We start from the raw sequence: 23,936 nt of genomic DNA, 5'->3' as shown, positions 1-23,936 counted from the left end.
TGCCTTATAGTTGACAAATGTCAAGAGCAACAACAAAAAAAGCATAAAATGACATTATATAGCAAAGCAATTTTTTTTAATGAGATGTAGATTATGTCTTATTGTTATGAACCATTATGAAGTGCTATAGGTACATAAACTACAAATAGATGGTTATAACCCATTGGTAGGAGGCCGCTAGGCAACGTAATTACATCATAATTAGATGTGGGAATCACCAGAAAGCCCCAGTGTATGATATTCCACTTTTTAATATTTTGTCATATGCTGAGTATTGCAATAACCTTGTGATTTAGCACCTTTTTTAGAAATGTTTTTCCCTGTAAAATGATTGTCAAGCATACAATAGCAGAACTAAAACCTGCCATAAATGTTAATGTAACATGGAGTTGGTCTGCTATCAGTCTGCAACTGAATGGGGTCAAGTTGGAGATTACATGCAACTTGGAACCGTATCTGATAATACAATAATTAGCTGTGATAACCCATCACACCCATATCTGTTGTTGTCTACATACATAGGAATTCACATTTAATTATTACATTTGTGCTCATCAGCCTTCCCGTTCTATAGGAATATGACCAGAATACAGCCAGCAACCAGTTGAGTCTACATTTATAAATCAGTATTATTTGCAAACCTGTGGCCATCTCTCTGAGTGCAGTGGCAGTCAGTCCAAGTCATGCCGGGACTCTTTGCAGAGAGATTGCACAGGTTGCCTGGTAGGAGTCAATCGTTGCCACGCGAATGCACATTTAGTCAACACAACTCGTAGTCGTTGGCAAAATGTGGGGGAAAAAAAAAATCAGTACACTGTCCATGAATTTTTGTTTGGTGGATGCAAGGAAATTGCTGACCAATTTTTACTCATTAACTTGCTCTGAATTAGGAGGTATCGTTTTTGTTTTTGTTTTTTTGGGTTGATTTTAATGTAAGTTTGCTTGGCTAATGTTTTCTCAGGATGGTGGTGCATGAGATGAGCCCTCTTGTTGCTACTATTCCCTGACTATTTTAATTTATTTAATGAAATATCAATATTTGGTGTCTGTGTATTGTTACAGTATCGCCATGTAAAATACCACAACATTTTGTTTTTTATTTGATTTTTTTTCCCCCCACTCCAATCATAATATACAATATTGATAAAAACATGTACATGTGTGCTAATTTGATTGTGCAACTCCTAATTGCGTAGGAAGAGTTCATGGAGAGGCCAAAATTTTGTGTATGGGCACACTTCTCTTTTCAATTTCACTTTCTTACTCCAGTGGACATGTGGTATGACCAGCTGAGGTACTATCCGTCAGTTCTGTAGCTCTTTTGGCTTGTGAAGAATATTTGTTTAGAAGTGGCCCGGCTCTCTCTTATTGTGACTGTGCGAATCTTGGCAAAACCTGCTTGGTCTTACACAGATGTCACACTGTGTATGACTAACATAAGGTAGCTTGTAATGAGTGATGGACCATATGTCTCAACTTACAGCACTAATGAACTAAATGAGCTGACAGCTTGATGAACTGAACATTTGATAGATGCCTTCCAGAATATGCCAATCACTCCCCTACATAATGAGGTTACTCTCTTATGCGGTCATTAATCTGTGTTGAGTCTCATCAGCCCTGTTATTGCAGAGTTTAACATAGCCTGCATTAAAATATCATTTAGTCCAATTAAATTGTTTTGAATTGCACTTCTCCCCTCGTGCTACTACCTAGTCTGCTACAAGCAAAATGCAAGTATGGTGTTAAATAATTTTTTTATTTATGTTTTTTTTTTTTTTAATTGAATAAAGCATATGCATATGGGAAGTCGGTAAGGATCACGGCAGAGTCGTTAGGCATAGCAGCCCTGCATTTGGAACTATAACTGTGATGTTCTGTGTTACCTCTGAGATCTCTGTCATCTGAAGTGATGTACACAATTATGGTCTGGGGGATGGGGATAAGAATTTATCATGCCAGAGACACACTTGGGGAGCATGCCACTATTCGCTTCCTTCATACCTACTGTGTCCAAGAGCATTTAAGCTTTGAGGAGCTCTTCCCGAGGGGGTGATGTTGATAATTAAGTCAAATCTTAGCTCCCGTATAGTAAGTACTAACACCAGTGCCCAGCTGTTTATAGCTGCCCTGGGAACCAGCGCATTCTCCAGGATTAGAAATCCTTTCCTAGTTTGCCCATGTGAAGATCAGAGCCCTCCCCCAGCAACAAAAATGGCCTACCAGCCTGCTTGCCAGGGTGTCTGGCTGTCTGTATTGGTGTCATTGAGACGTGCCTTCTACATCCAGTCTCTCTTATTTGTCTCAACGTACAATGACCCATCATTACTGCCATGCCAAGGAGACGGAAGCAACCAATCATATCTGGCCTCGCGGGGCTGGTGGAGCCAATCAGGTCTAGAATTCCCATGGTAACTTGTGCCTGAAAGCCAGGGCACAACCAATCGGAGCAGAGAGTGCCACTTAGCTATTAGGGTTTAATTGCCTGTTTCCGTTGTCATTAATAAAAGTTGTAACCTCTCTTTTTAGAGACTGTTATACGTTCAGTGAACAGCACAGTGCCTCGGCATGAAAGCACCCTAATGGCATTTGAAAGAGCGTAACACAAGGGCACATGCACAGTGACGTTTGTGTATCATGCTCTGTTCATTCACTGTACAGGCCAACAACAGTGCTCAAGTCGCTTGTCAACCGAATGTCTTTTACCCTTCAGATTCTCCTCTGTCTCTCTGGCCAATCCTGACTGCTTCATCCATTTGTGCACAGACCCTACCATTAGCTTAAAGTAGGTCATTTCAGGCCAGGAGGGAGCCAGGCTCAAGTTTGCATGGTCACTTTCTCTCCTTTTAGTTTAGCCTGCTTCTGACGAGCTTTTCCTTTCCACTCTGCTCTACATTGTGTTGTTTTCTGCTCTGTTCTTCCTTATGTAATGGCTGAGCAGTAAAGCGGCGTGTGTGTGTGTGTGTATGTCATAGCCGTTTCCATGGTTAGAGTGGCTGAGAGCGTAAAACAACACAGCATGCCCCAATCTTGGGCACTGTAGTGAGGAAAGACTTTTCCATTTTCTTTCTCCAGGTTTGTCTGTTTCTTAGTCTTAATTGCCTTTAACCTCCCCTCCCTTGCTCTGTCAAACTCCGAAAGCAGAAAAAGGTGTAGCTGATCATGTTGCATGAGCCAACGCAATGTTGGGTTGTTTTTTTTTTATGCATTTTTTTTATAAAGAAAGATATCCTTTTATATTGAAACCCAAGTCCATTAGGCACCATCAGATGTTCAGATCAGGTGGTAATTAATAAGACATTACTCTGATCAATAATTGATTGTCTTTCATTTAGTGGCAGCCTATGGTTGCTTTCAGGGTTGGAGTAAAAACAGCATTCAAAACATGTTGGCATGTAGGGTTTGAGACAAATTCAGCAAAGTCTCTGAAAGCTCTGGGCTCGCTTTAAATTATGGACACGGCGCATTCATACTATAACTTTATGGCATTCAATTTAAACCCAAGATAGCTGCGTGCGTGGGGTTTTTAGCAACTGAAACAGCCCTCAGCTTCCTTGTCAGTTCTGATAACACAAAACGGTCACAACATGATTTCTTACTCACTAAAATCTTACAGTCTGTCCCATAAGTTCAGAGAGAACAGACAAGATATGATTCCTGCATTTAAATTTTAAGCGACTCTTACAAACCAATGTGAAGCATTCTCAGAGGCACTTAAACAAAGAACACATGTTGTCATTGTAAACCCACTCTGCTCTTAATGTGCGCCAGCTTTGCTTTGGTTTTGTGTAACAAATGGGTTTTTCTTGGTACATGGTTGAGCGTGCAGTCTGGTGCTGTGGGCAAGGTGCTGTGTTCTCATTTCAGTCTCTCTAGGGAGAGCTCCACCATCAGAGAGAAATGATTGAATCTCTTTCTCTGCTCCATTTTCACTCATTTCTCCTGGAGTGGATCTGCCTGTGCCCCCAGCACATTGTAGAGTGTGCGTGTGTTGTATGCAGATTCCGATGTTGGCATGTATACAGGCCAGCATGGGTGTTCTTCACATTATATAGCTGCCTATGCTCGTAGTGCTGAAGCATTTCTTTCAAATGTAAAACTCTTTTTTTTGTGCCTCTTTGTGTTCATTTTCCAGACGCTGATATGCATTGAGGATGAGTGGAGTCGGCGAAAACTCATCTGACCCTGCCAGGGCAGAGTCACGGAAACGCAAAGAATGTTCTGCTGAACTTCTTGGACCCAGGTATTTGGTCCCTTTAAGAGTTATGTTTTTGACATTTCTGCGAGTTTTTTGCTGTGTACAGTTAAATGTAATGTGGGGCAAAGTAGTTATCATGCACTAAAGGTCAGATCCAGTTTTAGTCGGTCCACATGAATGAGTAACGACTTTGCAAAGTTGTCCGGTTCACAATCTCCTGCACACATTTTTCTTTAACCTATTGTAACATAAATGGAGTAGACCTGATTTATTAGCAGGCTGATAATATCGACCTATATTAGGTATTTGCCAATCTATCGGTATCTGCATTTATAACCGTTAATAAAGGAAAAGACGAGAGAAACACCCTTCAGCTGATTGACATTGAATAGTTTGTGGACCAGAGGGCACTCTGCAGTTTCCCAATCACAAACACAACCACCTGCTGACTGAGCAGAGTCTGGCAAATCAGAACGTAAACAATAAATAAATAACTATATAGATCCAATGTGGGGGAAATGTTTGTTTCATGTGTACGAAAAAGAAAAATATTGGCCAACATATTGAAATAAAGAGTTTTTAAGTCGGCAAGAATGTTAAAAATCCTATATTTAATCGGGCTCTAAGTGTAATCTTGGCTTACCCTCGTGCCATGTTAGCAGCGTGAAAGCTCCTAGAAGGATGAATTGACACTAGTGTTGACTCTCCTCGATGCTGCAGTAGATATATTGCACTGTCAGTGTGCTGTCATTTGGCAGCTTTCAAAATGAGAGGCCTCTTCAGCCCTACTCAGGAAAAATGTGTGGACACTGGAACCCTGGTGTAGTTTTATAGATGGATGGACTTTGCTACCCTGGAGCTGTTTGATACACTTCCACTCTCTTGAACCTTTCGCCATCAATCTGTATTGCCCGTGTTGTGTTACTGCTGTCCTCAGTGCAGTTTCTCACCACTCTGTTTTTGTCTCTGCAGTCCCAAACGGAGCAACGAGAAGCGTAACCGCGAGCACGAGAACAAATACATTGAAGAGCTCGCCGAGCTGATCTTCGCCAACTTCAACGACATCGACAACTTCAATGTCAAACCTGACAAATGTGCAATCCTGAAGGAAACTGTGAAACAAATCAGGCAAATAAAGGAGCAAGGTACAAATGGCAGCCTCTAATATTTTTGAAACTTGATACTTTGTTGCAGAAACTGTCAAGATCCCTACAGTGCAGCAGTGAAAGGAATACTGAGTTATTTGAGCTGTTTATTTTATTTATTTTATTTCTTTATTCCCATGAAGTTCTGTAATTTTCCCCTTTCAGCTTTTTGTGTCGTAAAGCCCAGTTTTATACCATGGCTAACCTTAGTGAAAACACGTTAGTGGCTTTGACACAGCTGCAAATCAAATTCGTTGCTGTGTTCTTAGTTGTGCTTTTAAAGTTCGACACAGCTTCCACGGGTGGCTTTATGTTGACAGAAACCTCAGATCTGATAGCATAAATATTATGATTTGGGATCTGTTCCATACACAGTAACTGGTGTTCTTATTAAAGAGCAGCACAATTGATTTAATGTTCCCTCCAACACTCCATCATATAATGTGGATGAGCCAGAGCAGTTTTTTTTTTTTTTTCTTTTTTTTGTTGGCTGCCAGTCTTTCCCAGGAGCGCTCTGAGCCAGAACATCAGGCAAATCGATCAGCATGTTTGGTTGTACTCACTTCTGCCTCTTTTTGTGTGTGTGTGTGTGTGTGTGTGTGTGTGTGTCTGTGTGTGGTAGTAGGGGTCTTTAGTAAGTGGTAGAACACTTAAAGCTTTTAAAAAACAGGGCTTCTTCTCTTGCTTCAATTTGAAGGAACGTGCTGATCTTAATGTTTTACCATCGCACAGCCAAAAAAACAGCCGAGTGGCTGGTAGACAAAGAGTGGCCCACTCGAGGTGTGTATGAATCAGACCAGCTGATGATGTCATCATGTTTTGTGACTCACAGAGCCAACTGTTATGTAATGGTGATGCAAAAATCACAATCAAATTCTTGCTAGTGTCTGTTGCTCCCACCCCCTTTGTGATGTCTTATTCTGTGCTGCCTTCTTTTCTACCTCCAACACTTCCTCTCTGCATTGTCATCTTTTTTTCTCTTTTTTAACCCTTTGCTATAGTGACATCCTCTGCCTGACTCTGAAGGCAAAACATTTTAGTACAGAAGGAACCCCTGAGGGAAGGGCTAAATTTTCCTATTCTGCTTTGTCCTCCATACGTCAGCGGCCACGTAGATGAACCTTTTTTTGTGTGTGTAGTTAAAGCAGGGAGCTACTGCATCTCATCCTGCACAAGTGAAACGGGGATGCTGTGAGCTTATGTTATGTCCTACTGTTATTTGCTTTTCATTGCACCTCATGTGTTTAATGTGATCTGAAACAGAGGTGTAGTTATTTTTTAGTAGTATATTTTTTTTCTGTTGTCCACATTTAGTTTACTCTCTGTTTATAGCAACAACATTACATGTATTCAATTACACTTATGTGACTTAATATCTCTCTCCGATTGGTGACTTCCTGTAGAGATGTGCCATGTGGTGAAGATGGCCTTTGGAAAAAAAAAAAAAAAAAGCAGTGAATTCATCCCTGTTTGTTCCTCTCACACTGTCTGCGTACATTTTCCACCCTGATTTGGAAACTGGTTGCAATTTTCTGCGTGTCTTTTCTCTTTCCAGCTTGTTGCACCTTCACAGACAATATGTGGAGAAATATGCTTATAGAGCCTTTAGAATAATGGCATAGCCAAGAGTTTTACAGCTTTTTTTCTTTTCTTTAACACTCCGTGTTGGCAGGAGCACCCAGTTAAGACTCATAAAAACTGTGGACTGGGCTCTGTGTAGCTGCTAAGCTGAGCCTAGTACATTATTTATTCCAATATTCAAAATATAAAAATAAACTCTGAGCAAATTGTTAAATATCTAAAAGAAGGAACAGTATATAGCAAATGTCTTGTTGGTTGTGTGTTAAGCAGCAATTGTTACCCAACTGGTCAGTCCCTCTCTGTGTCTGGCACAGTTCCACAGTTCTCCAGACAGAAAGGCAGGGAGGGCCGCACTGACACTGAGTGATGGGTCTGCACCCAGGGCAGCTGTGCTGGTCTACAGGGCCCCGCTGGGCCCGGAGAGGCCCTGCTGATGCACACATCATTAATGCTGAAAGAGATGAATTTGTGTCTGTGCGATGGTGCACATACTCACAAAGCCAAGGGAACCCTGCATTTGCTTTCACCCTTTCAAAAAGAAAATACAAGGGACGGGATAATTTTGTTTGATTCTTACCACAATATTTATTCACCATATGGTCAGCCTGCTTCTTGGCATCATGCGAAAGCAAAATGCCTGACCCCCCCCCCCCCCCCCCCCCCCCCCAAAAAAAGCCAAAAACAACAACAACAAAAAAAACCCCAATGATATTCCGCCTCACATCGTCATCTCTAAAAGTAGGGCAGCCTACGCTTTGAACATAAGGCTTCTCTGCATGGTTATTAACCCACTCAAACGGACACATGCATCGCACTATAGCACAGGTACAGGATTTTTATATTTATTTGTTTGTTTGTGGGGTTTTTTAAAGTGGATTTTGATTGGACATAAGATGAAAACACAGTAGTAAATTATAAGCCATACGTATCTTTGTGCTCAGTAATTCATACTCTCCATATCCATTAATAGAAAATCAACAGGAGTATTGACTGCTACAACTTGTTTTCCAATTTGGAACAACATTGCTTGGACACCATCAGTGCTTAATTGTTTCCATATTGGCCTTTTTTGTTTGTTTGTTTGTTTGTTTGTCAGGGCTTTGGCATAACAGAGTAATCTAAACAGAGACTCCCCCCCACAAGGCAGCTGTGTGCTCTAACACACCTTTCGCACTGTGCTGCTGCTCTGTGCTTCGGTGTGAGCCATGGCCACATGGTTTCACAAAGGGGACCGATGTGTTTGCTTTGCAGCAGCATGGATACCTGTTAAAAGACTCGTCAGTGGCTGACCTCTTTTATAGTATGTGGGTTAGTTTCAGAGGAAAAGTAAAATTGTTTGTTTCAGCCTTTTCTTTTTCCATGTTTGACAGTACAGTACGTTACAGGGTTTTTTAGTTTTTTGGTTTTTTTTAGTAACTTCCTCATTGTGAAACAGTAAGGAGCCCTGACACAGTCTCTTAAATTTTTACTAACTTTGCTTTTAACAGAAAAAGCTGCAGCAGCAAACGAGGAGGAGGTGCAGAAGGCTGACGTCTCATCAACAGGCCAAAGTGTGATCGACAAAGACGCCTTGGGACCAATGATGCTAGAGGTGGGTGCACGGCCTTTTCCTCCTTACTCATAGCGCCATATGTGAAGAGAATATTATGAAATGCCAGACTCGAGCTGAAGTACCCCACACTCCACTCATGTGCTACCACTCACGCAGGAGATGCTCTCCTCTTTAAATCATGATTGCTATATAAAGTGTCCCATCTACAGAGAACAATTAGAAAAAACGAGCCAGCCGTGGTTGTGTGTGAGCGTTGCGGAGTTAAAGCTGCCAGCATCTTGTATCTGCCCCTGATTGGCTATAAATCACAAGCGGGCCAATGGGCCCCGTTGTACCACGAAGGACCACTGGAGTGCTTACATATAATAGGAAAGAAAGCAACAGCCTGGCAAATGAATCAGTCCATTGAGCCTGTCCTCTCACTCACTTCCTCCCTCCCTTTCTCTCTCCTGCTTGTTCAGTTCTCTTTCCTCTCTGTCTCTCCCTCCCCATCTTCTCTTCCTTCGCCTCTAGATCTGTCCTGTCATGGAATATTTATAGCTCTCCTGGTCCAGCGTCACTGAATCGACATACTAACTCGCAGCTAAATATAGACCAGTGCAGCCTGCAAGCTTTCCCATCTGTCAGCAGCCCCAAAACACAGCGATCGGCCATTCACACCCGCTCCGCTCTAGCCATGTCCCCGTCCGCCAGCCCAGGCTAATTACAGTGTGCTCTGCGGAGTATGGCTGTCGGCAGGAAATGCACCCACGCGCCCCATGACCCTCCTTCAAGGCCTTCTGCTGCCCACTCTCATGCCAACTCAAAGACGGACAAGGCTGTGAAGAAACATTAGTGTGCTGTTGTTTTAACCTTCTGGGAGCAGTCTTCTTCTGTCACATGATTTATTGTGGCATGTAGTTTGCATCCTTGCTAGCCCACTCGGTACAGAGGCTGTTGTGCGTTTCATGTATATTTTTGCCTCTACCAACAAAGTGTTAAGCATCACTGTCATACAGTACTAGAGGCATGTTTGAATTGCTTTAAGACAGAAATGTAGAAAATGGCTAATATTAAGTGAGAATTTATGAGAAGAGAGAACTCTGGTTGCAAAGCACTGCTCAGATTTAAATAATCCAGAGAAATTCCCAGATTCCTACCCTGCTGCAATTCATTACCTGCTGTGTAGCAATATTTAATCATATGTGAAAACAATAGGTTCTATGATATCACTCACAATGTATTTATTCAGGCTTTATTAATTTGTAGTCGCTGTAGAAATGTCTCTAGTGTGTATATTTAGTATTTAGGGAGGGTGTTGCAAATTAAGGTATTGGCTAAGAACATTATGCAAGAGTGTCTGGAGGAAGGCAGGCGTTGGCACTAGAGTGTGTTTGCTCTGTTTTTGTTTGCCCTACTTGTGCAGTTCATGGCCTTTCTTCATGCAGACTGGACTTACACAACTGTGTTGCATTTTGGAACAGCTCTGCTTCATGCGGTGATAGATGAGATCTCCTTAATCTATTTTCAGATCGTGCTGTGTTAAGGCGTGCAAAGGAAAACTTTCTTCTCAACATGATCATGTGTTCCCGGGATATGTGTTTGCTACATCCAGACTTTTAGCATGTCGGTTCACTGTAGATTTGTTAGGAAGTGTAGTTTGAGACATATACACTATAGTTATAGATGAGCAAGGATGCAAAAAAACCAACACGATACAAAATAAACATTTACGTTATAGATCCTGTTGCTACCCGTTGAACAATTCATGTGCCATGTGTGACCCTACACGTTGACAAGTGTGTGTAGTGTAGATAATGTTTATTTAAGCTGAGGTGAGACACCTTGAGAAGAGTCTCTTGCGTCTTATCTTGACATCAACTTTACAGCGTTACAGGCAGCAGAATTCCCTTTTTAAGAGCTCCCGGTGATTTGATGGCCTAATTGACACCATCTTGTGTGTAATGGCTGACCTGGGGCTGTATTCTTTCAATTAAGTACTGCTCCTCCTTCACATCCGCCCGTCTCTGCAGGCACATGCTTTTATCCTGCTTTTTATCAGCCACAGCGATGGTGAGCGTCTGTGGGAGTGATCCATGTACCCAGCACATGGCGTACTAATCGTTCCTCTTCAGACACAACTAGTACGTGTGTCGACTGTCATGGGGATGTTAGCATCAGCAAAGCTGGATGTTGCGGTCGTTGGAGTTTTTAGATAAACTGCGCCTTCACTTAGTCGCCTGGCATTATCTGTGAGATCATAGAGGTAACAGTGCATTAGATGATGTTGCGGAGAATAACCAGACATGGTGAGATTTCCTTTTTTGTTAGGGAGTTGTGGAAGTACTGCGTATTATAGAATTTGCCATGATTTGTGCCAACATTTTTGTGCTGTATAAGCATTCTTGCTGGAGCACACTAATCACATCTCAGGCACAGTAGGCGCAAATAGAACATCCCTAATGATAATGAGCTAATGAGCTAATTGGTAATTAAGTTACAATAAGACAAACAAACAATAGAATTCAGCAGAATATACATCTTTCTCTGCATCTGTTTGTGGAGTTTATATGCTTAAAACTGGATAGCCTGACCATTAACCAGTGAAAGAAAAATGACCCAGTCCATAGTGAACAAACTTCTGAACTGTCTTTTTTTTTTTTTTTTAAATCCTCCAGGCTCTGGATGGCTTCTTCTTTGTGGTGAACATGGAGGGTAACATTGTGTTTGTGTCAGAGAACGTGACCCAGTACCTGCGCTACAACCAGGAGGAGCTGATGAACACCAGTGTCTACAGCGTGCTGCATGTCGGGGATCATGCTGAGTTCATCAAGAACCTGCTGCCTAAATCCCTCGGTTGGTTCAGAGATTGTTTTTTTTCCTTTTTTTTTTTCTTGCTGTCAGTTTCTGTCTCACTGTGTCTCTTTTATTCCATGTCCCTCGCTTTTCCTGACTCTGCATGTATGTCCTTTGTGCTGTGCTTCCACTGCCTCTTAACACCCTCGCCTCTCTCGTTCTCCCTATTCAAACAGGTATGTTGTAGGTGGCTGTTGTTACAGTGATGTCAGATTAATTAAAACATTTAAACGGTCACGGTCAGAAAGCATTTGATTCAGCCGTTTAACAGAGACTTTTAGGATGCTGCAAAAACCTATAGGTTCTTCATTTTTCCCTTTTGCTGACACTCAGCCCAAACATTTGCTCGCACTCTTCCTCCCTCCCTTTTCAGCTAATTAACTTCCTTTTTTTGGCTTCTCTCCCCTGTCAGCAGCATCGTGCGCCTCCTATATTTCCATTTCATGTCCTTCCTTCTCCTTCTCTTCACTTATTTGTGTCATTCTCTCTTTCTCTGCCACAAACGCTCACCAAGTTCCTATTTTCATGTTCTCACTTTCCCATTTTTTAGCCCACACACGGAAAACATTGCGTTTATCCTCACCTTACTCCATTTATTCTGTCACGTAAGATAGAATTTACTTTCATAGCCGTGGCCATTTAACATCCTACCTCTGCATGTCTTCCGCACGAGAGGTGTTTCTTTTTTTGATCTGTGTTGTTGGAGCTCATCAGGAGCTCGAAGTTCTCCTCTCCTTCTCTCGTGGCGCTTCGGATTGAGGTCTGAGTACCCAGCCATCTGGGTGGGAGAGCAGCGCAGAGCGAAGCACCCTGGAAACGATCAGTGGGCTGTGTCCCAGATACTGGGAGATTATCAATGCACTGAATGAGATCACAAACCAGATGGAGTGTGATGGGAGTTTGTTAGAGTGAACAGAGTGGCATGTGTGACTATACGTTTCTTTCTTTGTGCGCACGTGCACGCACGGCCGCTTACACATGTGTGTGTGCCCTTTCTTGTGTGTTTGCTCGTGCCTGTGTAAGTGTTGGAGAGAAGAAGAAAGATTGGCAATGATGTTTTACAGGACATGCATATGGAGGCCTGGCTGTGATGCATAGCTGTGGATAGATGGCGCAGGGCTCAGGGTTCCAACTGCTCATTATGACTGATCTCTACCCAGCAACAACCCTCTCTTTTTTACACTTTTTCTGCCTTCATTCTCTCTGTCTTGCTCTCATTATGTCTTTCACTTGCAGTGTGGTAGCCTCTCTTGGCTCGCTCGTTGCAGCTCCCATTCTCCGCGTTCTGTTGTTCAGTTTTTGCTGCAGTACAATTTGCTTAAAAAAAAAATCTCCTGTTCCCTTTCCTCCCCCTCGATTTAGTAAATGGTGTCCCGTGGTCCAGCGAGGGTCCAAGAAGGAACAGTCACACTTTCAACTGCCGAATGCTGGTCAATCCACACAGCGAGAGCCAGGAAGAGCCGCACGAGCACGAGCCGCAGCAGCAGAAATATGAGACCATGCAGTGTTTTGCCGTTTCGGAGCCCAAGTCCATCAAGGAGGAAGGAGACGGTATGCAAGGAGGGAAAAAGGGAGACTAAAGTGGCACCCTATGAAACACACTTAAGCATTTCCTACTAGGCACAATTGCGTTGAATGTTATAGTTTGCTTTGATTAAGTCTAAACCATTTGCAGTAACCTTTGTGATTAGGTATAATAGATTTATAGTATGATTAGGTTCCAAGAGCGAGCAAAATAATATAGCCTGAAGTGCAAAGGTGTTTGAATCATCTGTGGAAGCATTTTAAGCATTCAGCAACCCGACCCTTTTAGAAATTGCACGCACTTATGTCAGCACGTTAAAACACTTGACAGAGGACTGAAAGACCGCTTCAGAAAGTAATTCAGTTAAAACTGACATTTTGCTTTTGAGCGTTCAATTAAAAAGCAAACAAAAGCAAGAATTTGTCTACTCGTATAACATTAGACTGAATTCTGCCCTCTTCAGTGGAGAGCTGAGTCAAGGTGAGCGGGATCAGGTTTTTTTTTTTTTTGTTTTTTTTTTGTTTTTTTTTTGAGGTAGTGTAAAGATATACACACACCATCGACAAAACCTGGAGAAAGAAAATAAGAAAGCGTGCTTGTGTTTAAGAAACACTGGTCGCCACCCAGTGTAAAATCATTTAAAGTAATAATCAGCTGCTAGTCATTCATAGGGCGTTGATTGTTGACAGTTATCTGTCTTATAACTGGATTTGTATAGCCAAATGATGAAGAGCAGTGCTGCTGCCACTCAACTTACACCCATGAAAAGTTAAGTGACACAAGGGAGACGGGAGGTTGGGCAGCTGTCATTAAAGCTCATCTATAATTCATGTACATCCCTTCCAAACCTGGACTTATGACTCCAAGGGAACCATGTGCTTTAACCATGTAATGCAACAGCAAAAGCAGTCATTCAGTACCTTTCACAACAGCTTGAACACAACAACAGAATACAAACAAACTCGACACATTTGGGAGCATTTGTGTGTAAAGAAAGAAGAGGAATTTGTGTTAGCCGCTGGTATAAACATCTGCTCGCCTTTCCAGGGAAGCGATTTTAAATTGTATGTTGTTTCTGCTCTGCTTTCGGAGTTCAGTCACTGAGAGGTCACAGGGCTATTCCAGTGGTATTCAAGGCTTTAGATGGGAGCATGAGATGCTGAAGAGTGTAAAATTCCATTACAAACGACCTTTAGCCAGAATATTTCAGGACTTATGATTGTACAGCGGCCTAAATCCCTTTTGTTCAGAGGCTATATTGCCAATCTTTAACTCAGCGGCAAATTAAAACAATAAGCAAATGTTTCACTCCAAATCTAGTTAGAGCCTTTTTTCCCCTACTCTCTGGCTTGCTTTTTGTGAACCAGCTGTTTGCCAGCCATACTTTGGCAAGTAGGCCAAGTAGGACTCGGGCCAGAGGTGTGCCAGTGTTTGTGTGTACTGAAGTGGCAAGGCAAGATGAGTGGTTACCAGTGCAGGAATCTGTCCAGCTATAGACAGAAACAGGGGGGAAGGGAGGCGATGGAAAGCAAGAAATTAATGTAGATTCACAGATTTAAGGGTCGGACCACCCAAGAGGCTGTTTAATAGGACTGTGTGTGTGTGTGTGTGTGTGTGTGTGTGTGTGTGTTAGTTCTGGCATGCATTCATTTACAAGAAACGTGTATGGGAGTGTGGGTATTACTGGCACCGAAAAGTTAGATGGCAGACTTTTTGGGGTCACCCCAGTCCTGGACTTGGCAGTGTCATATTTGCCATCAGTCAGTCAGCGCTTCACACACACACAGACTTTAATGTTGAGCCAGGAGAGGTGTCATCAGTGTTAGATGTTCCTGCAGGTGAGAGTAGCCAGAGATGGGCATTCAAGTTCGCTTACACACGTGCACACACACACACAGACACACAGGCCTTCAAAGGTCACACTTCATCATTTCCCTTGCCAGCGATAGCTGCTCCTCCTCATGAAAGGAGCGGAGCCCTGATCCCCATGCTCATTAATAACTGTATTAATTATGCTGCCTGGGAATAACATGCATTTCATTTTCTTTCCCTCCCTCTGTCTCTATCATTTACACCCCATCCCTCCCCTCTCTCCCATCCCTTCCCCCCTTTCACCTCTTCTGTTTATCTCCCTGTTTTTGTTTTTTTTTTTTGTTATATACTCCATCTCCTATTTTCTTTCCTGTGCTATTCTGTTTTCTCTTTCTGAGTTTTTAATTATTATTATTTTATTTATTGAATTTTTTTAGACTTTCAGTCGTGCCTGATTTGTGTAGCTCGCAGAGTGCCAACGAAGGAAAGACCCATGCTTCCCACGCACGAGAGCTTCACTACACGTCAGGACCTACAAGGTACACGAACAAGTCAGCCGGCAGTGAACTACAAACCACTGTTCACAGAAAACTTTGCTCTTGATTTTTTTTTATTGCATCTTTGTTTTAGCATAGCATCTTTCCATATGTGGCTTTTCAAATAAAACTTGGCCCTGCATCAAAAGAATGGTGTAATGATTCTAGTAAGGCAAAGTTCCAGCAGTACCTTATTTGATGTCAACAGCTTGTAAATCACTTTACACTACAGTTAGGGATTCAAAGAATATTATATCCTTGGTAAAGATCCTTAGGATTGAACAACTTAGTAGACCCAGCTTCCTACCACAGGCTGCTCTCTGGGAGGTAAAGTACCTGCCTGAACGCTGGCACATAGACACAGACAGCTGTCTGTGTTTCACCTGGTCTTTGATGTACCCGTACCACTTGTGTGGCACAGACACACACACACATTTAGTCACTCATGTATAGTAATTTACTGTGGTTTCCCACACAGACCTCAGTAGCCATGCATCTAGGCAGGGCTATTATTTATTTGCCTCTTTATTTGGACTGCACAATTTTAAATAATTGCCGTGATTTGTTTTATTCTAGATTGACAGCATTATTTTTCTCTCATATTTTGCTGAAAGTACTGCCTCTACATTCTTATGCCTACAAGAGCTTCTTGGACATGGTGCAGAGCTGTGAATAGTTCTATTATGGATGTTAGTTTGACAAGTCTTTAGTCAGTCCCTATGGCTGTCATTCAAGCAGCAGTGTGCTTGTCACCCTTTCAAATGCATCATGCTTTCATTTAAATTGCATTCCAGTGAGGGACAACTGTTACACTGCTGTGACTGTGTGTTTACACACGCAGCATGAGAGTACTTGTTGGGCTCTAAAGATAGTTGAGGCTGAGCTGCCCTGAACTCATTACCTGCTGTAATGAGTGTCTAAATGGTGGTCTTTTTAAATTTATACTGACAGCACTTGTAATTGTATTTCCATGTCTAATCCTATATAGTCAGGACCTTCTATTCGGTTTACTAGCACAGAAGCTATTTCTAGCGTTGGGTAAGCTGTAATTAGAATGTAAACAAAGATTTATAATGTATTCTTTAAGTAATATTAAACCACTGAGATCCTGGCCGAGTCAACAGAAGAGACATTTATTTTTAATGTCGACATTAAATCTTTACATTTGTGTATGTCAACCGAAATGCTTTCCTTTATGACTAAGATCTCTCTAATCCGGTACTGTGTGCTTAGGTAAGATAACATCCCTAGATACCAGTCTGCTACGAGCATCCATGAAGCCAGGCTGGGAAGATCTTGTGAGGCGCTGCATCCAAAGGTTCCACCTACAGAATGACGGAGAGATGTCTTTTGCAAAGAGACACCAGCAGGAAGGTAATTCCATTAACTATGAGGACAATCGTGTTTAATTTTTTGCTCTGGATATTAGAGTCATTGTGCATGGCTGCATTAGCATGAAACGGTTGTTTAAAGAGGGGCTGCAGCCACATTAAGGAAATGGTCAAATGAGAAGTGTTATTTTGCCATCAATAAAATTGTACATGTGTGCCTAGTGCTGCGACACGGCCAGGCGTTCAGCCCCATCTATCGGTTCTCCCTCTCTGACGGAACCATCGTCTCAGCCCACACCAAGAGCAAACTGGTACGCTCGTCTGCCACCAACGAACCTCAGCTCTACATGTCCCTGCACATCCTACAGAGGTATGTCCTACCTGCTCCATGTGAGTCAAAAAGAGAGACATAAACCCGAGGCATCAACTTGCTAGCATGTTTTGTCCTGTGAGTTCCCTGCAGCACTGCCTGTTGGCTTCATGGAAATTGTGAGGATGGCACGGTTTTCAAAATATGTGCTTCCAAGTGTTCTTGGTCAAAATCAGACAGCGATATGTTACACCCCCCAAAGAGAAACAAAACCAAAAAAAACAACCAAAACGAACAAACATATTTTCTCACTTCCTCCTCATGGTAAATTCATGTAGTTGTATTCATACTTTGTCTCATTGTTGGCAAACAGAAGAGTTTTATTACATGTCATATCCCATCCTTGGCATGCACATTGACATTTTTCTTGCAGTATAGTTTATACTGTATAGATTATTTACCCTTTACACTACTGATTTTCTGTGCATCTCATTGTGCATGCATTCATATGATAGTAAAAAGCGTATTTGAAGAAATGCAGAAATTTTCCTTTTCAGTTTAAAGCAGCCAGTTTTCTAAGATTTCTAACTCCCATGTAAAACTTTTGGTATTGTGTTTTTTCTAATGTATGTGTTTGTGTTTTAAAATCCAGGGAGCAGACAGTATGTGGAATGGGTCAGGACATGGGCCCTGGCAATCAGGCCACAGGGATGGCTCCCAAACCAATGAACTCCTCCACTCCCTCCATGACTCCGCCAACCCCAGGCAGCTTGCCAGGTTCAGGGCCTCAGGGCCAGGACACTACCATCAGCAGCAACAGCACGCCTTTCTCCCCCCCAGGTCCTGCTGGTCCCAGAGAACCAACGGCTATGGGGGGGCATATGCAGGGCTACCGCTTTGGCTGTCCTCAGCCACACAACCACAATGGGAGCATGCAACCACCACAGCAGGGCCCCAACTGGAGGATGAATAGTCCCTCTCGTGCCAGCCCAAGCCCAGCCGGAGGACCCCATCCACCTCAGCAGAACTCTATGCTATCACCCAGGCACCGAGGGAGTCCTGGGGGTGCAAGCAGCCCTCGTGTAGCAGGGGGTCTGCATTCACCCTCACCAGTGGGGATGTGCAGTGGAGGGCCTGGAGGTGCAGGAAGTAGCGTGGCTAGCACCCATGCTAACAGCTACACTAGCAGCTCTCTGTCAGCTCTGCAGGCCCTTAGTGAGTGCCATGGTGTAGGACACGGGCATGGACCCCCTCATGCACATACACTAGGGTCTCCAGACCGGAAAATGGGCTCCCCAGCTGGGGTCACACCAGGGTCAGCGGTAAACGCTCATCTGATGTCAAAACTTGGAGGATCCACCAGTGCAATTGGTGGTTCAGGAGACTCATTTGGACCTCATTCAGAGATGAGTCAGGGACACACCCAGGCCCAAACAGAGAGCAACTTAGTGGAGCCCAAGGAGGAGAGGGATGGACCCCTCGAGGGCCATGATGCTCACAGCCGTGCACATGACAACAAGGGCCAGACAAAGTTACTGCAACTGCTCACCACCAAGCCAGAACCCCTGGAGACGCCTCTTTCCCCTGGTGCAGGAGTTGAGGGCAAGGACCAGGCTGGGACAGGGGTCCGGGGTGGCAACACTCATGCCACGTCCCTTAAAGAAAAACATAAAATCCTCCACCAACTGCTTCAGAACAGTACATCCCCCGTGGATCTTGCTAAGCTCACCGCAGAGGCTACAGGCAAAGAGATGGGCCAAGACCAACCCCAGGGTTCCGGTAGTGCTGCTTCTGCGGCAGACATTACTCCTAAGCAGGAGCCATTGAGTCCCAAGAAGAAGGACAATGCCCTGCTACGCTACCTACTGGATAAGGATGACACTGTAATGAAGGACAAGGTCCCTAAGCTAGAGCCTGGGGAAGTGAAAGTTGAAGGGGGCAAACACCCGCAGGTCAAGGCGGAGAAACAAGATGCAGGATACGACCGTGCTGAACAGGTCAGTTTAACGGAGTTAATCTTGTTTCCTGTCTTTTTCTTCTTTGAAATGAGTAAGAGTAGAGTTACCCCAAAACTAACTGTAACCTCTTTAGCCTGTTGCAAAAAGCAAAAGTTTTCTGCCCTCTATTGCTCCACTTGCCTCTTCTCTCTGTTTTGCATGAATCTGGGTTAGGTAGCAGATGCCACGTCCATGCAGGATGTTACAGCTAAATGTACAAACAGTCAGGGAATGCAGAAGGCAAACAATATTTGTTGCGCATATATACATTCCGAATGACCATCTTATACACTGAGCTCATTGTGTATGCTCTTTATTAATGTATATAAACACATCAGGTCCTTTCACTGCCTGTGTGTTGGCAGCTGAGGGAATTTATCCGCCAGCTTCAAACAACTGTGACATTTGGAAGGAACCCCTGTGGTTCTTCAGCCATTTGATCCTGGTTGCTTTTGGCCAGATTCCTCAGGTTTGGCACCGTGCTCAGGTCAAGACTGGCGCTGAAAGAGAGAAAGGAGTCAAAGGAAGTGAGCAGGCAGAGTGTTGCTGGTGAAACTCAAAATTTCTTTGTAGCTGATGTTCTAGCAAGGCAGAGTGTTTAGAACAACCTGCTGATACCCTAATGCAGGAAAGAAACCCGGCGTCACCGACACTCACAAGCTTTCATACAGGAAACCTGCGCATGACACGCGCTACTAAACACCTATGCAAGCCTGCAAGTGTCATTCTATCACATACTCTTCACTGCTAAACCGCAGAATTACAACGAATTACATATAATTACATAAATGCCCTTCCTTTTCTTTTCTGTCTCTGTATCATTAGCTTCCTCTTCTTCGACCAGTCACGTAGTCTGGGTTGCATGCATGCCATTTAAATGTCAGTAACACTGAACAGAGGTCACATTTTTTTGTCAAAATGCATGTTCATCTTTTTATAAAAAGGTAATCTGTGTGCAAACTGTGCTTACTGTGGTTGAGGGATCAGACAGTTCAGATAACCTGGTTTGATTGTCCAATTTGAAATGTCCGCCTACAAAAGAATAACCTGCGTCAGAGTGGGTTTTAAGGGAATTTATAAAAATCAATCTTTTTTTTTAATTATTATTATTTATTTTTTAATATATTTTAGGGTTTGTTTGTTTTTTTTCTCCATTCAGAGAGAGACAGCGGCACAGACTGTCACGCAGCTATGCACGCTCACAGTGTATGTACAGTATGTGCTTGTGTGCTGGGGTACATAATGTGAAGAAGAGGGAAAGGTGATTGGTTGGATAATACAGTAAGAGCCGCTGTTAAACTGAACAAAGAACGGGAGAGGAGAGAGGTGTAGATACCCCCAGGAGAGGCCAGCCTCGGCAGGCAGAGTGAAAATGATGAGCCATATGCTCCTGCATGTCCTCTCTGCTACCATGGAGATAGAGGGGAGAGGGAGTGGTGTGTTTGCAGAACGTGCAAGAAACAATAAAGAGAATTAGAAATTGAGAGAAATCCAGATTTTAATGTGTAATGCCAAAGGGTTTTATTTTGTGGAAGTGGCCAGTATACAAGGGAACACAGTTAGACTGTATTTTAAAAGGATTTTGTTTGCCCTACATTTAAAGTGCAGCTGAAATGAGGGAATTCTGGGTTTTTGCCTTTAGTACTTTAACACACTCACGACTTAATGTGGTGACACATTCCAGTTTAACAGATCTCATTAACTAGAACAAGAGCATTTTGTTAGACGTGCACTAAGCTGAGGCTTCATTAGAGCCTTTACATGTGTGTGAGTGGGCTTCTGTTCCTTACTGGTGACTTGCTGCTTGGCCATGTGTGAGAGCTGACTGTACTAGTTTGAGTCCACTCATCCTCCTCTCCACTAACCTCACCCACTATTTTCTCGCTGACGCTCCTTCCCTTCCTCTGCCTTTCTCGTCCTCATGATTGTTGAGGGCTGAATTATTGATGGCTGGAGCAGAGCTAAATGAGAAATCAGAGCAGAGCTCTGAAGGAGTTATGAGTATGGCTGAAAACAGGGGTGGTTCAGACTTGTACCAAACTGCCGATCAGATCGACTATTAGCGATTGACGAGACAGTTACCGGTTGTTTTCCCTGACAGTGATAATCTTTGATATTAAATCCGTAAAAGTGATTCTGCTCTTTAATCCCTAATTTAAGGAAGTCAGTTTGTTATTCCTTCATCCGATCTTTAACTTCATTTTTCATGTGCTTGCTCATGACCAAAGCATCTGGCTTTGTCACATGTTCGCTGTGTCACATCTGCTAAATAAGATTAGAAGTTTAGGTGACCAATGAAGTAATAGGCTGTATCTGACTCACTCTCTCACCTGCTTCACTATCTTTATATTTTCTGTTTTCTTAAGACTATCTCTGAAGCTAAAATTGACTTCTTATTGTACCATATATACACCAATAGGCCACACCGTCAAAACCACCTACATTGTTGTGGTGGTGCACCGTGTTCCCCGTTGAGACATGGTACTCACAGGATGTCTGAGTGTGTGCTTTTAGGTTTTCAGTTTCAGGCACCAAGAAGTTTAAAGTAGATATATTTCTTCAAGTTGTTAGGTCCTTCTTTCCAGCATGTTCCACAGATGCTCAGTGTGATTGAGATCTGTGAAATTTGGAGGCCAAGTGAAAACTTTGAACTCCCCACCATCGTTCTTAAATCATTCTTGAGGAATTTTTATGATGCAAACATTATCCAGCTGAAAGAGGTCACTCCCATCATGGATTAAGGTGTTTCTGTGGTCTGTAATATTTAGCTAGGTGATATATTTTAAAATATATCACATCAATGCGTGAATCTAAAGTTTCCCAGTTGAACATTCCCAGAGTATTAACGTACCTTCACCAGCTTGCCTTCTGCCTTCTCTTCCCAGGGTTAAAAGCCCACAGGTGGTCAGACTAGGCCACATTTCCCAGTAGTGGTGCTTTCAGTAGTGGACATGGGTCAGCATGCAGGTTTCACCAGTTTTTTACAGTAACTCTCAGACTAGTCTTCACTTCCTACACATCAGCAAGCCTTTGGTGGCTTCTTTGAGCTATCACATTTTGGCTCTTCACAAAGTGAGTCCAAGTTTTTTTCCGCTGCCTATTTTTCCTGCGTCCACCAATGTAACTTCAAGAGCTAGCTGATCAATGGACACCTAATTTTGGATCTAACTGGGGGGGGGGGGGGAATTGGTTTAAATTCTACTTCCAAAAAGCTGGAATTAAGCTAGCCTCAAAAAACTCAAAAAACTGATTTACTCAAAAAAGTAAATCAGAATGACTGAAATAACTTTTCTGCACCAAATGCAGAAGCAGAAAATCTTCACTTGTACTCCCAGTTAAATGTCAGATGTCTGTGCAAGTGTTGCAATTAATGTTGGAGCCATGTGTTGTCCTGACTTTTATTTTATTTAACACTTGTTTATATTTAGCTAACAAAAGAGCAGCATGACTCTGGGGTGACTTTTTCCTTTTTCCTTACTTGACAGTGCCATTTCTGCTTTTCTCGGCCTTTCTCACTTCCCTTTCCTACAAAATTTCATGCACTAGATCAGGGCTTCTGGAGGGCTCCTGTGTCCTTTTGAAGTCCACATCACCATTAGGGCACTGGACGTTTAATGGAAGAGTTGGAGATTACTGAGTGCGTTTGAATCTAATGATTCCAACACACTCGCATGTCACACTCGCAGTGTTGGTCCGTTACTGAATACCAAATCAAATCAAATCACTTTTATTGTCACATCACATGTGCAGGTACACTGGTACAGTACATGTGAGTGAAATTCTTGTGTGCGAGCTTCACAAGCAACAGAGTTGTGCACAAAATACAATAACGTAAAACAAGCAAAATATAAGAATGGCTAAATCTGAGAGTAATAAATATATGTACAATATATAAGAGTATATGCATTACTGGATGTGTATACTAAATATGTTTTTCTACGTGTGTGTGTGTGTGTGTGTGTGTGTGTGTGTGTGTGTATACATATTTTACAAATTAAATAGAGTAAACAATAAAATATATAGAATATACAGAGGTTGGTAGTTGGACATGTGCAAAACCAGCTCAGTACTTTGAAAGCGTGCTTTGAAACTGTATGTTAACTAATGTTTCGAATACAACTATTGCAACAGATAACAGAGTTTTTAAGTAGTGCATTTTGTAGTTGCCATTTGGATTTTTTTTTCTGCTGGACCTTTTAAAGACTCAGTAAAGAAGTTGTTAGGTCAAACATCACGATCTTACTACACTCCCTGAAAATTGCAGTGCTCCTTTCATACAGGAGCGCTGGAATAGTTTACTTGCAGTTTACTTTGATGCCTTTTATGATACAAGTGCTGTTTATAACTCACATGTGGCTTCAACTTAAAACTAGACATGTGTCCCACTTTATATATATTGTGTATTTGTCCTACAAAGGCTGCTGGAAATGTAAATCAGCTCTGCAGTGAAAAATGATCCTTTTTATGGTTTGAAAATCTTTGATTTCTTTCATTGTTTTTAAAAAAAATGAAATACAGTAAAATGGTGAGAGATGCAGAAAAGGAGGGCTCACATTGCATTACATGCACCGACATGCATTTGAAAGTGGAGTGTAACATGAATTGATAGAAATGGGACCCATTAAGGGTAAAAGCAACTAGAGAAGTGGAGAGAATAGAAAATGGGAGGAGAGAGAATCGAAGAGGAGGAGGAGGAGGAGAGCAAACTGAGAGTGTACAGAAGCATTACATCATTCCTGACCTCATTAGGGCTTTTCTCTCTCCCACCACCACCGCCACCCCCACCCCTCACTCTGTTACTCTCTCTAGCTTTCCTACATATCCTGTCTGCTTATAGCTGTGATCAGCTATGTGCGGCTGTCTGTATTCGGCTGTACTGAGATACTATTTAAATAAAATCTTCCAAGATGTAAAATAAATAAATAAATAAATAAGAAGTGCATTTGGGCATAACCGAGACAAGGCTGCAGTCCTTGAGCCGTCTAGATAATTTGTTCTATCAGGCATATTTGGCAGCCTTCTATCTGTAGCAGCAGTTACATGCCCAACAAATACATGTCATTGTCAAGTACAACATTGAAACAGTGCTGGTGTGCTGCTTTCCTGCTGTACAG

At 42.6% G+C, this 23,936-nt stretch overlaps 1 protein-coding gene across 7 annotated transcripts in view; it reads left to right on the top strand.

The window, feature by feature from the left end:
* Positions 1 to 23,936, top strand: part of ncoa2 (nuclear receptor coactivator 2) — a 57,296-nt gene that overhangs the window by 21,620 nt on the left and 11,740 nt on the right. For all 7 annotated transcript variants that reach the window (XM_063483726.1, XM_063483727.1, XM_063483723.1 and 4 more), the window contains 9 exons: positions 4,136 to 4,243; positions 5,171 to 5,343; positions 8,412 to 8,515; positions 11,134 to 11,311; positions 12,674 to 12,862; positions 15,086 to 15,187; positions 16,418 to 16,558; positions 16,738 to 16,885; positions 17,478 to 18,822. In XM_063483726.1, the coding sequence (XP_063339796.1) occupies positions 4,155 to 4,243; positions 5,171 to 5,343; positions 8,412 to 8,515; positions 11,134 to 11,311; positions 12,674 to 12,862; positions 15,086 to 15,187; positions 16,418 to 16,558; positions 16,738 to 16,885; positions 17,478 to 18,822 (2,469 nt within the window). In that variant the 5' untranslated portion in view covers positions 4,136 to 4,154. The remainder of the gene's footprint in view (positions 1 to 4,135; positions 4,244 to 5,170; positions 5,344 to 8,411; positions 8,516 to 11,133; positions 11,312 to 12,673; positions 12,863 to 15,085; positions 15,188 to 16,417; positions 16,559 to 16,737; positions 16,886 to 17,477; positions 18,823 to 23,936) is intronic.

The sequence above is a fragment of the Pelmatolapia mariae genome, linkage group LG9 (genome assembly GCF_036321145.2).
Source record: "Pelmatolapia mariae isolate MD_Pm_ZW linkage group LG9, Pm_UMD_F_2, whole genome shotgun sequence".
In the NCBI taxonomy this organism is placed as follows: domain Eukaryota; kingdom Metazoa; phylum Chordata; class Actinopteri; order Cichliformes; family Cichlidae; genus Pelmatolapia; species Pelmatolapia mariae.
This window is presented reverse-complemented; position numbering and strand designations above follow the sequence as displayed.